Source organism: Amphibalanus amphitrite, unplaced genomic scaffold (assembly GCF_019059575.1).
Source record: "Amphibalanus amphitrite isolate SeventyFive unplaced genomic scaffold, NRLGWU_Aamphi_draft 000427F_arrow, whole genome shotgun sequence".
Taxonomy (NCBI): domain Eukaryota; kingdom Metazoa; phylum Arthropoda; class Thecostraca; order Balanomorpha; family Balanidae; genus Amphibalanus; species Amphibalanus amphitrite.
In genome coordinates, this window is record NW_024881921.1 from 219,737 (window position 1) to 236,691 (window position 16,955).

The following is a 16,955-nucleotide window of genomic DNA, read 5'->3' on the forward strand; positions in this document are numbered from 1 at the left end:
CTCTTTCCAATGATGTGCATATTGCCGGGGTTGGTCGCGAAATTAGGGGCAATACTTAGAAAGGGCCTCTTTGGGGCCCTCTTTGGGCCCCTTCCTTTGGATTCCCCGGTAGGTTTCTTCAGCCAGATTGAAGAGGGGGCCCAGGAGAGTGTCTGTGCAAATTTTGAAGAAAATCGTAGGGTCCGCCCCATTGGGCCCCAAATTTCAATTGGGTCCTGTGGGCCCCAGGTGGGCCCCATCGAAAAATGTTACTTGGGTTTTTTGTTTGGAAAATTACGCTCTTTCCAATGATGTGCATATTGCCGGGGTTGGTCGCGAAATTAGGGGCAATACTTAGAAAGGGCCTCTTTGGGGCCCTCTTTGGGCCCCTTCCTTTGGATTCCCCGGTAGGTTTCTTCAGCCAGATTGAAGAGGGGGCCCAGGAGAGTGTCTGTGCAAATTTTGAAGAAAATCGTAGGGGCCGCCCCATTGGGCCCCAAATTTCAATTGGGTCCCGTGGGCCCCAGGTGGGCCCCATCGAAAAATGTTACTTGGGTTTTTTGTTTGGGAAATTACACTCTTTCCAATGATGTGCATATTGCCGGGGTTGGTCGCAAAATTAGGGGCAATACTTAGAAAGGGCCTCTTTGGGGCCCTCTTTGGGCCCCTTCCTTTGGATTCCCCGGTAGGTTTCTTCAGCCAGATTGAAGAGGGGGCCCAGGAGAGTGTCTGTGCAAATTTTGAAGAAAATCGTAGGGGCCGCCCCATTGGGCCCCAAATTTCAATTGGGTCCCGTGGGCCCCAGGTGGGCCCCATCAAAAAATGTTACTTGGGTTTTTTGTTTGGGAAATTACGCTCTTTCCAATGATGTGCATATTGCCGGGGTTGGTTGCGAAATTAGGGGCAATACTTAGAAAGGGCCTCTTTGGGGCCCTTTTTGGGCCCCTTCCTTTGGATTCCCCGGTAGGTTTCTTCAGCCAGATTGAAGAGGGGGCCCAGGAGAGTGTCTGTGCAAATTTTGAAGAAAATCGTAGGGGCCGCCCCATTGGGCCCCAAATTTCAATTGGGTCCTGTGGGCCCCAGGTGGGCCCCATCGAAAAATGTTACTTGGGTTTTTTGTTTGGGAAATTACGCTATTTCCAATAATGTGCATATTGCCGGGGTTGGTCGCAGAATTAGGGGCAATACTTAGAAAGGGCCTCTTTGGGGCCCTCTTTGGGCCCCTTCCTTTGGATTCCCCGGTAGGTTTCTTCAGCCAGATTTAAGAGGGGGCCCAGGAGAGTGTCTGTGCAAATTTTGAAGAAAATCGTAGGGGCCGCCCCATTGGGCCCCAAATTTCAATTGGGTCCCGTGGGCCCCAGGTGGGCCCCATCGAAAAATGTTACTTGAGTTTTTTGTTTTGGAAATTACACTCTTTCCAATGATGTGCATATTGCCGGGGTTGGTCGCAAAATTAGGGGCAATACTTAGAAAGGGCCTCTTTGGGGCCCTCTTTGGGCCCCTTCCTTTGGATTCCCCGGTAGGTTTCTTCAGCCAGATTGAAGAGGGGGCCCAGGAGAGTGTCTGTGCAAATTTTGAAGAAAATCGTAGGGGCCGCCCCATTGGGCCCCAAATTTCAATTGGGCCCGTGGGCCCCAGGTGGGCCCCATCGAAAAATGTTACTTGGGTTTTTTGTTTGGGAAATTACACTCTTTCCAATGATGTGCATATTGCCGGGGTTGGTCGCAAAATTAGGGGCAATACTTAAAAAGGGCCTCTTTGGGGCCCTCTTTGAGCCCCTTCCTTTGGATTCCCCGGTAGGTTTCTTCAGCCAGATTGAAGAGGGGGCCCAGGAGAGTGTCTGTGCAAATTTTGAAGAAAATCGTAGGGGCCGCCCCATTGGGCCCCAAATTTCAATTGGGTCCCGTGGGCCCCAGGTGGGCCCCATCAAAAAATGTTACTTGGGTTTTTTGTTTGGGAAATTACGCTCTTTCCAATGATGTGCATATTGCCGGGGTTGGTCGCGAAATTAGGGGCAATACTTAGAAAGGGCCTCTTTGGGGCCCTTTTTGGGCCCCTTCCTTTGGATTCCCCGGTAGGTTTCTTCAGCCAGATTGAAGAGGGGGCCCAGGAGAGTGTCTGTGCAAATTTTGAAGAAAATCGTAGGGGCCGCCCCATTGGGCCCCAAATTTCAATTGGGTCCTGTGGGCCCCAGGTGGGCCCCATTGAAAAATGTTACTTAAGTTTTTTGTTTGGGAAATTACGCTCTTTCCAATGATGTGCATATTGCTGGATTTTGTCGATATTATAGGCCTGAAATTGTTGAAAACTTTTATTTATGCCCCGAGGGCATACTCCCGGGCCCATATATTTGAAGCTGTTTTGTTCGGTTCAGGGGGGCGCTAGCCCCCTAAATTTGGTACCGTTGCTTGTAAAATTTTGTCCTCTTTCGAATGACGTGCATTTTTAGCTGTTTTGACGGCTAGAAGTAGGGCAGGGCTGTCTCATCCCTATCTCCGTAACGTGTCGTGTGCGACCAATGACGTCACGGCATTGCGGCGTTCTGATTGGGCGGCAGCTCTGAATCGTCCGACTGGTGGTCCCCGCTCGACAAGCGCACGTGCGCCGACTAGACATTTGTAGTGGCATTGACTGCAGAAAAAGTGAGGTAATGCAGAGCTCTGAATATACTTGAATAGAGTCTACGCCGTTAGTAATACGTAAAAACGTCAGATAGGTTTCTTGTTCGTCTTGATTTGAGCTTTTATGTGATATAACTTTTACCTTAGTGTCGAGGTTGGCAGCTATGTGGGAGAGCCCTAAAGTTGGGTCATTTTCCATAGGATTGCATTACAGCCGTCCGACCCTTCGTACCTGTGACGTCACGGAAATCGCTGCTTCGGCCTAATGAGCATACCTTCTATATAGGGCCTTGGAAGTAGGGTTTTCAAAGTTCGTCGATTGTGCCCTGAGGGCATACTGTTTTTTGGGATTTGTGGCCCCCCTGATGGATTCCCCGCATTTTGGCACTAAGATTTTCGATAGAGGACACCATTCTGCACCTCTCCACCAAAATTCAGCGAAATCGTAGGGGCCGTCGATCCCTGCTGAATCCCTGCTGAACCCCTGCTGAATCCCTGCTAACTTCCGTTACATGTTTTAGTGTTCTTACGCTATCAATATTGGCGTTCAGTTTCCATAGAAACGTAGGCAGAATTGCTAATATGTCCTTAGATTTCTATGGAAACTGAACGTCAACATTGGTAATATCATACGCTGAAACAGGGCCAAAAAAAAGCCCGGCATTGAAATATTTCTCTTTTAAAGAAGGACGCCGGTGAAAACAGGGCGCCGGAGGGCATATAAGTCACGTGACATTTGGAACTGCTCCCGCTTCATGGGCCTTCTATATGCCAAACGTCACGTGTAAATTTCACGAACCTTGATCAAATCGCCCCAGGCGCCCTGTTTTCACCGTCGTCCTTAAAGAAATGCTGATTTGACATTGCTATGATTAAAGTTGGTTGATAAGTGTTGAATTTTTAGCTATTATCGTATACGTAAAGGAAGGAGAAGGGTAAGGTTGGGCGAAATCGTTTAGGTTTGACTAATTTTTGTTGATTTGGCGTCAATTATATTACGGTTTCCGACTGAATTGAACTGGTGGAGTTTGCTGTTCTAAAGTTATGGCATAAGAGCTGTGGGTAATCCCTCAGTTGGTCAGAATTTAATTTCTGAAAAAGTGTAGTGTCAAGCAATTGGAAACCACACATAGTATGATATGATGAATGCATCTGCATCCTAAAGATGATCTGCATCCTAAACTACTGCAGCTTGCCTCCTCAGCCTTGGCTGGCCCGCTGTCCACATTGTATCGTGAATCCCTACAACAAGGAACTCTCCCTTCGATATGGAAATCGGCAAAAGTGGTTCCAATCCACAAAAAGGGGAGCAGAAGCACTCCGGGGAACTACCGGCCAATCAGCCTGACATGCATCCCATGCAAAGTCATGGAATCACTGGTGCGCGACGAGCTGATTGAGTTCCTGACCTCCACCGGCCAGCTGTCTAGACACCAACACGGGTTCCGTCCCAGAAGGTCCTGCAGCTCACAGCTTCTCGAGGTGCTGGAGGAATGGACCAACATACTTGAACAAGGTGACTCTGTTGACGTGGCATACCTGGACTTCCGAAAGGCGTTTGACGCAGTCCCTCACACGCGTCTACTAAAAAACTAAGGTGCTCTGGTATCTCAGGCAATCTTCTTCAGTGGATCCAGGCATTCTTATCCGAACGCAAGCAAGAAGTAGTCGTGAACGGAAGCCACTCGGAACCCGCTGCCGTCAGGAGCGGAGTCCCTCAAGGATCAGTCCTGGGGCCCCTCCTGTTCCTGCTGTTTGTGAACGACATCCCCTCTGTGGTCGACTGCTCGGTGAAGATGTTTGCTGACGACACAAAGCTCTACCGGAAAATACAAAACAGAGTCTCCTCAGAAGCCGCCGAGGTTGAGGGGCTGGCTGTCGCTCCCAGAGCTGGCAGAGACCACCCCACCCAACATACCCAACCGGCGAAGGATGCGCATAGTCGGAACACCGGCGGTGCCCTGCCTGAGGCTGATGCGGAGGGAGAGGTGGCTGTCTCTCCTAACGGAGATGGCAGATACCACTCTGCCCAACCATCGCCCATGCAGTTGGTGCAAGTCCCAACGGCAACGACATCTCTCCAAGGCGACATCGATGCTCTGGTGGCATGGTCCGACCGCTGGCAGCTCCCATTCAACGAGGGGAAATGCAAAATCCTGCATCTGGGACGCCACAACCCTCGGATCAAATACACTATTGGAGGAGTCGAATTGCAGGCGGTTGAAGCTGAACGCGATCTCGGTGTCCACGTGGACTCTTCGCTGAAGTTTCGCAAACAGGCTGCTGCTGCTGCGGCGAAGGCCAACCAGATCCTGGGAATCATCAGGCGATCGTTCGAGCTCATCGACAAGTCAACTCTTCCACTGTTGTACAAGACACTGGTACGCCCACACTTGGAATTCGGCAATGTGGCGTGGGGCCCGTTCAATCGTGCTGATCAACTGTTGATTGAGCGAGTCCAGAGGAGAGCAACGCGCCTGGTAACCTCAATCAGACACCTTCCCTATGAAGAGCGCCTACAAACACTGAAACTGCCTTCACTGTTCTATCGTCGGCGGCGAGGCGACATGATTCAAATGTACCAGCTGTTCCATGGAGGCGTTGACTTGGCTCCTGAAGACTTCTTTAATGCTGCCACGGACGGCCGTACTCGAGGTCACACGCAGAAGGTCCAGAAGCCCAGAGCCGACACCAGGTCAAGGAGGAAATCGTTCAGTGTTAGGGTCGTCAATGATTGGAACGGCTTGCCTCAAACGGTCGTGGACGCTGCTTCTATTGAGCAGTTCAAATCAAGACTGGATGCCCACTGGGCAAACATCAGGTACAAGATACCTGATAGGAGTTAGAAAGGTCAAATATGTCAAGAGCTCGATGAGAACGGTTCCCTACAGGCCAAGTGGCCTCTAAATTCCGATCAAATTAAGGTAAGGTAGGTAAGGTATGAACTTAACAATTCTGGATGAATTTGGACATGGTACGAAGCTTGATGTCAATGTCAACGTTGCAATGGTCTCTATCAAAACATTAGGAAATTGAAAATATTTGTTAGGTAGCTACTAATTTTGTTAATTTCTTGTTGGTTATCAGGCCTTTTTTAAATTAGACACCAATTGCCTCAATTTTCATTTTATCTTTTTCCTGGGCTGACACGCAAATTATCTTAAATGTTTTTTTGCAACATTCTTGCTTGCTTAAATATGTCATTTTTTATTTGTGTCTCACCTAACTTTCCATTTTTCAGAGTGAATTATTTGGTCATTAATAACACCAAAAATGATGATGTATAAGCTGCTGGATGAGGTGGAGCAGGTGAGGATATTTAATATTTCTCTTTCTTCTGTATGCAGACTTTCCTTTTGGCTGACAATAATGTATTTTACTCTTACTAACTTTTAAAACTTTCTTGATAAAGATAAATAGTAATAGTGGCAGGTATAAAAACATGCTTATCTTGTCACAATATCTTTTGATGTGCTTTTGAAATTTCTAAGGCAGCTCTCCAATGTCATGTTTGTATGGTTTGCATGCTGTATCAATATTACATGACGTTGGCAATGGCTGTTTTCTGTTTACAGGAATCATTTAGTGCAGAAGATTTTGTAGAAAGGTTAGCTTGGAAGGCAAGTAATGGCTCATTGTCAGTGAAATCTGACAATGAAGATTTCAACCCACAAATTATCCATGATGCATTTACATCTGCCATCAGGTAAGATACACATTTGATTGGTTTTCCCCTGCATGTTCCACACATGCCATAACTATATCTACTCGCAGCATTGTTTTAGTAAGGTTAGTGTTAGTTTGTAGTGAGTTGTCACAGTCCACTTCCCAGGTGACTGGCTCATTTCAATTCTGTTTTAACAGTGGTATTTGCTAGTGGTATTTGCTTCTTACAAATATGAATGGTGTTTGATAAATGGTGTTTTAAAATCCACTTGTGTTTCTGTTGCAGACAGTTGACAGACATACAAAGAAAACAACAAAGGGAGTGTGATGAGCTGGAGGCCAAGCTCACAGAAGAGGAGTCTAAATATTCTCAGAGAGTCTACAGACTTATGGACAGAAATAAGGTCAGTAGTATCCAAATCCTAGTTTTGTTTAGTGTCAATGTTTGCAGCTCACCTTACCTTATACATGGTAAGGAGCCACTCATTCACATGCCAGGAGGTGAATGGCCAGTGGAGGTCGCCTGACCTCCTTTGGACAGAACGTCCTCCTCCTCCGACTGGTGTCCGACTCCGACCCGCGATCGTCGAGCGGGGGATAACCATTCGGCCATCTCACCTCGTTCACTGACCTGGATAACGCGTGTTTCCCGGTAACGTAACACGCCCGCTATGGCGTCAAAACTGTTGTGTTGTGTTGATCAAATACGACAGAAAGGTAACACATCTTGAGTCCTCGAATCCAGGAGGACTTCAGCATCCTGCACCAGCTGGACGAAAAGATTAGCTTCGTGGCCACAAAGGTGGTGCACCTGGGCGACCAGCTGGAGAGCGTCAATACACCCCGCTCGCGCGACGAGCGCGCCCTCCGACTGATGCAGCACCTCAACCGCTTCATCGACGCCGAGGCGCCCTCTGACGAGCTGTTCGACGATAAGGACCGGGTGGGTGGCGCCGCCGAGCGATGTAAATCGGATATTTTTCTTCACATTTTTTTACCGTTTTTTTTTTTTTACTTAACCCGCGCGGGGCTGGGGTCTCCAGCCGAACGCGCGGGGCTGGGGGGGGGGTAAATTTTACCCCCCCCCCCTCCCGAACTAATGGTCCGATTTGGAAAAATCAAACGCCAATCGAAAGATCTCATCACGAACTACTATAAACATGTACTTAATTTAAAGTTTGAGGTCAAGGTCAAGGTCAGGTCAAGGGTACAAATTGCAAGTTTCTACAGTATCGACCTTGCACCGTAGTTGCCGAAGAATGGAGTCATCGACTGAGACTGATTGCCCAAAACGTGTTCTTAGGCTACCAAGACAATATTCGTTGCATACAATATCATTCAGTGGTCAAGGCCAAGGTCAGGTCAGGTCAGGTCAGGTCACCAAAAAACAAAATATGGAAAAGGGCATGTTCGACACATGTTTTATGGGTCATTTTACTCATAGAATTCAATAGGCACACTCAATAAGTGATATGGACCACCTCTGGATGAATTTCAGGTCGAGGTCAGGTCAAGGTCAGGTCAAGTGAGGTCAAATTTTGAAGTTGGTCGTTAACCCGCGCCCTGCTGGGGGTCCTGGATTTCCACGCCCTGCTGGGGGGGGGGGTGTTTGAACACCCCCCCTTGTAACTCGGCTCCTGGGCCACGTAGCGATACGCGGAAGGCGGCGTTCGAAAGAGCGTAAAAAATAATGACGAAATCACTTCGGTCAATTTTTTGGTCAGGTCAAAGGTCAGGTCACCAGAGGTAATTGAAGGCAAAATTTCGCCGATTTCCAGGTCGAATGTCGAAAATTTCCAAGAAGCCAACGCATAACTCGGGAACCAATAGAGCTACAGCGCCGCGGAAAAGCGCATTCGATAGCCCTATTAACGCCCTTTCTGAGTAATTCTCTCAGATTTGACCTAACGTCAACGGTTTTGCCTGCAGGGGGCAAAAACTGCAAAAATAGCCGATTTTTTTGAAAACAGTTTTTCTGCAATAACTTTTGACCCAAGCCTTGTACGAGCTTACTTTTACCGGCATCGTGTTCCTCTCGTCAAGACGCATCGAATGAACTATAACTTGACCTTGAAAGGTCAACTTGAAAATTTGACCTCAGGTCAAGGTCATGACCTGACCGGAAAGGGTCATGTTGCATATCAGTCGATCCGTATCGTCGAGCTGAACACATCTAAGGCGTTTTCATCGCTCTAGCATGCCTCTATCAAAAGTTATTTGCGAAAAACTGTTAGATACCATTCGTGACCTAAGATGACCTCAGGGCATAAACAAGGGTCACGGACACCATTTTTAAGTTCAGTGTGTCTAAACCACTTGTAATTCGGTGTTTGGGAGTGTTTATAATGTCTTTCATCCAAAAGTGGCGCATTTCAATTTTCTCCCATTGACTTATAATGGGGAGGTCGCAAAATTGACCTGACCTTAGGTCATCGATATCAAAATTCTGAGATATACATTTTGTACATGCTATTGCTCTTAGCAATCGCTGAAAGTTTCAAAGCGATCGGTCACTCGGTGTAGCTATGACAGACATTGAAAGTTTTTATGAGGTGAGGTCACTTCAAGTGACCTGGTGACCTGACCTTGAATGACCTTGGTCTGAAATTTTCACAACATGTGTAGAATTGATGTATGATAAGGTGTACCAAAAACGGCGGCGCTCCGCGCCGCCGTTTTTGAGATATTCGCGAAAAACCACAAGGGGGGGTGTTCAAACACCCCCCCCAGCAGGGCGCGGGTTAAGGCCTAAAAAGGTGTCTATTTGATGCATTTTTTCACGGCGAATCGAATGGTGCTATTTTTGTTTCCGTACGAGGTCTAGAACTTCCAAAAAATCATTTTTTCAAAATTTTTGTGTGTCGTGACGTCATAAAATCTTTAATAACTCTCACATTTTTGAACCGATTCTTCTAAAAATTGGTATGTAGGTGCACATAGACCACTCCTCTGACACATATTCCGGTTTTTTCGATACACTCAAAATTTTGGATTTTATAATTATTTTCCCAAAAAAGTCAGTTTTTTGAGAAAAAAAAATTTGGGCCAAAATCCAACATTTAAAAAAAAAACCGAGATAGCCATTTGATAGACAAAGTAGAATTACGTATAACCTTTTTTGTTACGTCTTGATTCCTTTAAAAATGAAGATGTTAGCGGCGTTTGAACTTTTGCCGTTTTTGAGGCGAAAATGGCGAACATGACGTCACTAAAACATCAATTTCTCAAAAATTTTCCGACGGATTTCGCTCAAATTTTCAGGGAACGTGTCAAATTGATGTAAGAAAAGGTACTGAAAGTTTGGCGGCGCTGCGCGCCGCCGTTTTTGAGATATTGCAAAAATTCGCGAGGGGGGGTAAAATTTACCCCCCCCCCCAGCCCCGCGCGGGTTAATACACATACAATATGCTCCTGGCTCATATCGTAAGATCGAGGTGTTATTTGATCTTTTTATTGGTATTGTCATTGAAGACGATTAGATTTATTTTTATATTTAAACAGCACTAATTTGAAGCCTGTGACGTTCCCAGATTTTTGAAGCGGCAGATGTCATACAGAAGTTGTACCTGATATCCCAAGAGCTACCATCGGCAAAGTAAGTGAACAAGAAACAGTGATCATTGGCTTATGATAGTACCTCATGTGTTTTGAAAATCAGCGCCTGCAAGTCGCTGCAAATAAATGTATAAAAAATACATTTATTTCTTTTAAGCTCATCACTCACCCACGTACTCACTCACTCATTCTTTCTGCTGGCTCGAAGGAAAACTTCACCCTTCCTACAAAAGTCCAGCTCATACTCCCTATAATAAGAAGCCTTTAGCTGACGGAATGTTTTCGTTGTCGGCAGGTTCGAGGGCGCCCGCGCCCGGATCAGTCAGAAGTATGACGCCGTGGAGCGGCGGCTGATCGAGCGGTTCGTCTCGGCCCAGAAGCGAGACGACCGTGACGCCATGAAGGAGGTGGCGGCCGTGGTGGCCCAGTTCAAGGGTTTCTCGCAGTGCGTGGACGCCTTTATCGAGCAGAGTCAGATGGTGAGTGCTTAGCGGGGTCGTCGGCGGGACGCCGTCAGCATGTTGACAACTTCTCCGACATGATAACGGATCATTACCGTCTATTTCGCTAACCGGTCCGCCGCCCGATACGATAAAGGCAGGACAAAAACCTTAACTGAGCACTCTTAGTCAACTTGCATTGCACTAAAGCTGGTATATTCAGCATCTGTTCGCCTGTTTCTGACCATCGGCTCTGCTGTTTCAGGGCATGTTTGTCAGCCGGGACATTTTCCGGGAGATTGTTCCCGTGTGTGAGAGGAACGAGGCGCTTATCCACTACGTGTTCCACAACCCGGCCCAGGTGATGGGCCGCTTCGTGCTCACCATCTTCCAGGGCAGACTACAGGAGCACCTCCACCAGGTGGGTGCTCTGTGCAGCAGCCGGGCTGGCCACAGCTCGCTACAGGAGCGAGACTGGCTGTGTTGGCATAATTATGTAATACAATATGCATATTTATCTCTGCTTACTGCTTTGTAAGGTTACTCGTTAGTTGTCCACGTTCTCACGTATTGTTAATTTCGGTGAGTGCTTTCAATTGAGCATTTGTTTGGGGTCTTTAATTGTGTTGTTTATTATTACGATTTAGGTATCAGGTCGTGGTTGCCACTTTTGCTGCACTAAATGTATAGTAGAATCGCCATTGCGGTACACTAGACCAGGGCTGCGGAGTCGATGGATTTTCGGCGACTCCGACTCCGACTCCGACTCCGGCTTTCAAAAACCAGCTCCGACTCCGACTCCGGGCAGAATTGTCGACTCCGACCGACTCCAACTCCCGACTCCGACTCCGCAGACCTAGCAGGGCTGCGGAGTCGACAGATTTTCGGTGACTCCGACTCCGACTCCGGCTCGGGTTTCTAAAATCGACTCCGACTTCGACTCCGACTCCGGTCACAACTGTCGACTCCGACCGACTCCGACTCCGACTCCGACTCCGCAGCCCTGCACTAGACTCCCATTATTTCATCGATCATTCTGTCGCGCTCGATTCATTAGCCACTGTTTGGTCAGGTTTCCACTGGAGTGTGACATTCGAGGTGTACCTATAACGAATCGCGCTGTGTCCGTCCCGCCACCAGACGCTGGCAGACCAGTCGAGCGGCGCGCGCTACCTGGACCAGCTGTGCGAGCTCTACTCGCGCACACAGCACCTCACCAAACAGCTGGCCAAGTTCAACATGGGCCACGACAGCTCGTTCCTCAGCAAACTCGCCAAAAAGCTGTTCCAAGAGTACATCAACACATACATCAGGTAGGAGCGAATGCACCAACTCCGCACAGCGAAGGGCACCCCGCACACTATTCATCACTGAATAGGCATATACGCTAGTTATACCCAAATTAATCGTAAATATAAAAAACTTTCGTTTAAAGGGACTATCCCACCTTCTAAAATGTTGTTAAAACCAGTTAAATTGTGCCCGACTTTATAGATTGGATGACCAGGAACACGGTTCTGGCATTTATTTTTCATTAAACATCTTAGGCTTCCCATATTCCAAACACAAACTTTCAAATATGTGACGTCACAGCCCAAAATTACCTCCTTCCCCAGGCCACATTACTGTCATAAAGCTGATTCTTTTTACTCTGTAGGCACCACAACAAAGTTCAGACCAAGTGTTAAGCGATTTTTCAACGAACAACCCCATTTAAATCAGAATGACTAAACGAGGTGACGTCACACTAACGGTCGCTCCATGTCGAAGATAGGGCCTTGTACAAGGCCCATTTTCAAATGAAGGGAACGAATTTCTTCAACACCAAGAGGCCGCGGGGGTTGCAACCTACTATGGACGTCAAACCCCTTGAGACCCCACTTTTTTGCGATAATTTTTAAATGCGTCAATTCTCGTTGACAATATTCTGGCAATGTGTGTTTCAGAACCTGCCGAAACTTTTATTACTAAGGTATTTTGACGCCAAACGATTATGAAAGGTACTTCTCATTCACTCGTAATGTTAAATTTCACGGAACGAATCTGCTGTTTGGGTAGAGGCTACGCGCTCATGGGGCGGAGCCACGTAATGACGTCAGCGCTAAGCTCCGCCCTACCCCTCCGGCGCTCCTTGCCCGGCGACCGGTCACTCGCTCCATTCAGGCTTGATGGTAGGCGGTAGCTGGTAGCGGTAGCGGGCGCTGATAGATGGCATTTAGAGCAGATGGCGCTGGTGGCGGGGCTCGAGTGTGGCCGAGCGCAAGCCTCTGCCCGGGCCTGAATTGACCTCAACATTACGAGTGAATGAGAAGTACCTTCCATAATCGTTTGGCGTCAAAATACCTTAGTAATAAAAGTTTCGGCAGGTTCTGAAACATGCATTGCCAGAATATTGTCAACGAAAGTTGACGCATTTAAAAATTATCGCAAAAAGTGGGGTCTCAAGGGGTTTGACGTTCATAGTAGATAGATAGTGGTTTCTGAACCTCGCCGCAAACTTGCCTATCTCAACTCAAACCCCATGTTAAAGGTGGGATAGTCCCTTTAAATTACAAATTGATTTTTTCCGTAAAAAGTCTAGATAATTTAACCGCTCGCCTTCGGAATTTGCCCGTTTTTTTTTTCTTGTTCAAAAATAATCGCGAAAACAAAACGAAATTCAGCGTTTTGGTGACTGATACACCGGCTGCTAGAGTCGGTGTACCAGCACAAGCCGACTGTCTCGGTGGCTCTGTCTGACCGTCCGGCCGTCCCGGCGTCTCTGTCTGACCGCCCGCCGTCCCGGCCACTCGGTGCCGGCAGCAAGGAGCTGACGCAGCTGCGCCAGGCGTGCTCGGACACACTGGACGAGTACTACGCGTCCCAGTCACACCAGAAGCGCGTGCTGTACGGCGGCCTGGGCGAGCTGCGCCGGGAGGCGGCCGTCGTGCTCGGCACCAAGACCAGTATCAACATCGCGGCCGTGGAGAACCACGGCGGACGAACGTTCCTATCGGAGGAGACGGCCATCAACCTGCTACAGGTGAGAGGACAGTCAGTCACCAACCTGTAACAGGAGGACCCGAGACGTCATCAGCCTGCTACAGGATTTGATGCACGCTCGTTACCGCTTCGGGCGCCTGCGTCTGGGCAAGGCACTGGTCAGCTGCCATGCAATGATTGTAAATCCGTGAACTCCAGGTGAGAGAACTCCTTTTCGTTCTATGACGAATTTTGAGTCGTTCCCAGCCTCATTCCATGTGTCGGTTTACATGTGTCCTCAGGAAGCAAAGAAGGCGCTGAAGCGTTGTCAGGTGCTGTCGCGGCCGCAGGAGCTGGCGCAGAACGCGCTGCAGCTGTTCGACATCCTCACCAACAGTCTGCTGGTGGAGCACATCGACTACGGCATCGAGCTGGCCCTGCAGGTCGGTAACTGAGACATTTGGCACTGTGGGGGCACTCTAAGCGACTCCACGTCACTGGGTATAACTTTCACTTAGCCTTAACGTGGATCAAAGTTAAGCCAAAGTTAATTTTTGTTTCTACTCATTTGCTGTCATTCTTAAACGCCCTGGCTTTGACGTTGTTGACCAAATTGACTGCAATTTTGCTTTTCCGCATTGTCGTCCCCACCTCGCCCGGGTCTTTGATCAATGTACCCCGTGTGGTGTCCGTTTCCCAGGCGGTGCCCGTGAACGAGCCGCGGGCCGAGCCGCAGCTCTACTTTTACGACGTGGTGCGGCAGACCAACGGAATGGTGCACCTGCTGGAGAAACAATACGCCGACTCGCTGCTGCCGCTGGTGGCCGGATCCAGGTGAGCTGAGAGAATGAGAGAGTAAGAGTCAGAGATAGTTACAACTTGGAGGCAGAGTGAGAGAGTTAGAGGTGAGTGGGAGAGGGGAATTACGGTTTGCCACTGTGTGAGCCAAGTGGAGTTCGGCCCAATGGAATTACGAACAATGCAGTCCGTATTAAAGATCGACGTTTCAGCTTAATTGTATTTGAGATTGATCGTAGTATAAATTACGGAAATGAACAGAAACCCAATAAAATAAACGGAAAATGATCACAATTAGCATGCTTCTCAAATGCTCTTGGTCACACTTCAAGCTTCGGGCGTTCTATGCTTGCATTTTCATCGTTTTTTTTTTCTTCTCCGCTTTGAACCGCTATGTCTCACAGACTGGTACTTCGAACTGAGTGTGTATCCGTCGGCCGCTCGTCCGTACCTTTCCCACTGAGCGCCACACGTATCTCCCTTCCTCAGCTGCCAGCCGGAGGCGGCGCAGAAGCGGCGCTCTCTGCTGGCCGGTCTGCAGTCGAAGCTGGATGTGGGCCTGGACAGGACACTGTCAGCCGCCTGTGCCTGGGTGCGCGTCCTGCTGCAGACCGAGCAGAAAAAGTCCGACTTCCGACCCGACACCGAGGAGGTGGTCCTGGCATCGGCCACACAGGTATGAACGCTGTGAACATCAGATTTATCGGTATCTCAACTGTGACACAGGTATCTCGATTGCTAGCCGTCACTCGGCTCTTATTGTAGGTTGGTAATTTTCGATCCGAGTTTTTTGTTCGTCATATTCACGGACTTTTGCGCACCCATTTCCGTTCTGGCAGCATATTTCCGGGATATGCTATGCAAAGCATGCTATAATAAAAGGTTGAAAGACTGTAAATCAGGTGCTGTCCGTATTTGCACTTAAGACTTGTTACCAGGACTGACCCCACTCGCTCCTCCGTGCGGCCAGGCGTGTCGGAAGGTGGTGCGTTTCGTGAACGGCCAGGCGGCGCGCGTGCAGGACTCGTGCGACGGCAAGAACGTGGACGCGGTGCTGACGGAGCTGGGCGAGCGACTGCACCGGGTGGTGCTCGAGCACCTGCTGCAGTTCCAGTACAACACCACAGGTACGCCACAGAGCTGTGTCTTGCTACCAGCTCGTTCGCTGTCGACTCTTACAGGAACCGGACTGTAACAACGGCAGAAACATCGGAGACCAGCCGACTGCGTAAACCTGCTCCTCTTCTTGTCTAATGAGTCTATCGAATAAATGGGATCGTTCTAGCTTCACGAATGGTTCTATCGATTCCTTCGGGCTCTTGGAGGCCATCTAACTCTATCATTCTATTTACAAGTTCTTTTTGTATCTAAAGAAGCATTCATAATTCATATTTATTCTCTTTTTTTTTCGACGATGCATATAATGTCTGCAAACAAGGGTATGGTGTTGACCGGTATGTTGTTCTCTGTCCCCCAGGCGCGATGGCGGTGATCTGTGACGTCAATGAGTACCGCAAGTGCGTGGACGCCTGGAAGATTGCGCACGTGACGGCACTGTTCGAGACGCTGCACTCGCTCTGCAACCTGCTGCTGGTGCTACCCGACAACCTGCGGCAGGTCTGCAGCCAGGGACAGCTGGTGAGTGGCAGGTCTGCAGCCAGGGGCAGCTGGTGAGCGGCAGGACAGTGTCCGCAGCCCAAGACAGCTGGTGAGTGGCAGGTCTGCAGCCAGGGACAGCTGGTGAGTGGCAGGTCTGCAGCCAGGGACAGCTGGTGAGTGACAGGTCCACTGTTAGGGACAGCTGGTAAGTCACCAATAGTACTTGCATACGGGGATAGCTGGTAAATGGCGGACAGTATGCTGCCAGGGACATTTGCTGGTGACTTTTACATTTTAGTTGTTGAATCTCTACCGAACACCACTCGTACTATTTAGTGTGAAGTTGCGCCACACTAGTTCCTCTCGAAGAACATCAAGTGTCCCGATGATGCACACAAATCTCACGCCCGGTGGTTGTTTTTCAGGCCGGCCTGGACCGTGCTGTCCTGATGAGTTTCATCCAGCTGCGTACCGACTTCAAGACCTCCAAGCTGGGTCTGCAGCTGCGATGGTAGGGTGTCGGACCCGGTCGCTGCCAGAGGTGTGTGTGTGTGTGTGCGACCGACATAGACTCGCCAGCCCCGCCGGGGACGGTGCTCAGACGGCGGCGGCCGGCGCGAGAGTGTTACCTGTTAGCAGGGCTGCGGAGTCGGAGTCGGAGTCGGAGTCGGAGTCGGTCGGAGTCGACAGTTGTGACCGGAGTCGGAGTCGAAGTCGGAGTCGATTTTAGAAACCCGAGCCGGAGTCGGAGTCGGAGTCACCAAAAATCTGTCGACTCCGCAGCCCTGCTAGGTCTGCGGAGTCGGAGTCGGGAGTTGGAGTCGGTCGGAGTCGACAATTCTGCCCGGAGTCGGAGTCGGAGCTGGTTTTTGAAAGCCGGAGTCGGAGTCGGAGTCGCCGAAAATCCATCTACTCCGCAGCCCTGCCTGTTAGAGCGGGAACGGGGATGTCGGCGATTTGACACGTACTGTGATTGGACGTAACTGCTTTAGCGTCTTTGAGAATGTCGTTTCTGCAGACTTGTTATTTTGTTTTCGAAGTGAATGTGTTATGTGCACGACATGGGAGAGGCTATGCGAGATAAAAGTATAGGGTTTTGTCTTTGTATATTATGTACGAAATGTGTATGATCGGCGGTATTATCTAGTAGGTTCATGCCAAATGAATATTGCTTGTAAGCCACTTTTCGAGGCGCGTCAGTGCTTTTTACGTGGCATGGGTAGGTACATATGCATATGTTTCATGCCTTTATGTTGACAAGTGAAAAGCATGTCCACACATGTCCAAAGTAAACAATATATGATGTATTCACATGCCTCTTACAAGCCTTTCGGTA

The 16,955-nt window shown here is 48.9% G+C and overlaps 1 protein-coding gene across 1 annotated transcript; it reads left to right on the plus strand.

Moving 5' to 3' along the window:
- Window positions 1–3,434: 3,434 nt before the first annotated feature.
- On the plus strand, window positions 3,435–16,926 carry LOC122391251 (exocyst complex component 5-like). The gene is made up of 17 exons (XM_043384996.1): window positions 3,435–3,535; window positions 5,842–5,909; window positions 6,176–6,306; window positions 6,553–6,670; window positions 7,012–7,209; window positions 9,797–9,861; window positions 10,117–10,300; window positions 10,527–10,682; window positions 11,402–11,574; window positions 13,064–13,283; window positions 13,525–13,665; window positions 13,923–14,056; window positions 14,510–14,696; window positions 14,991–15,147; window positions 15,498–15,658; window positions 16,045–16,247; window positions 16,545–16,926. Exons 2-16 carry the CDS (start codon window positions 5,874–5,876, stop codon window positions 16,132–16,134), a joined length of 2,151 nt encoding a protein of 716 aa, XP_043240931.1. The 5' UTR covers window positions 3,435–3,535; window positions 5,842–5,873; the 3' UTR covers window positions 16,135–16,247; window positions 16,545–16,926.
- Window positions 16,927–16,955: the final 29 nt, after the last annotated feature.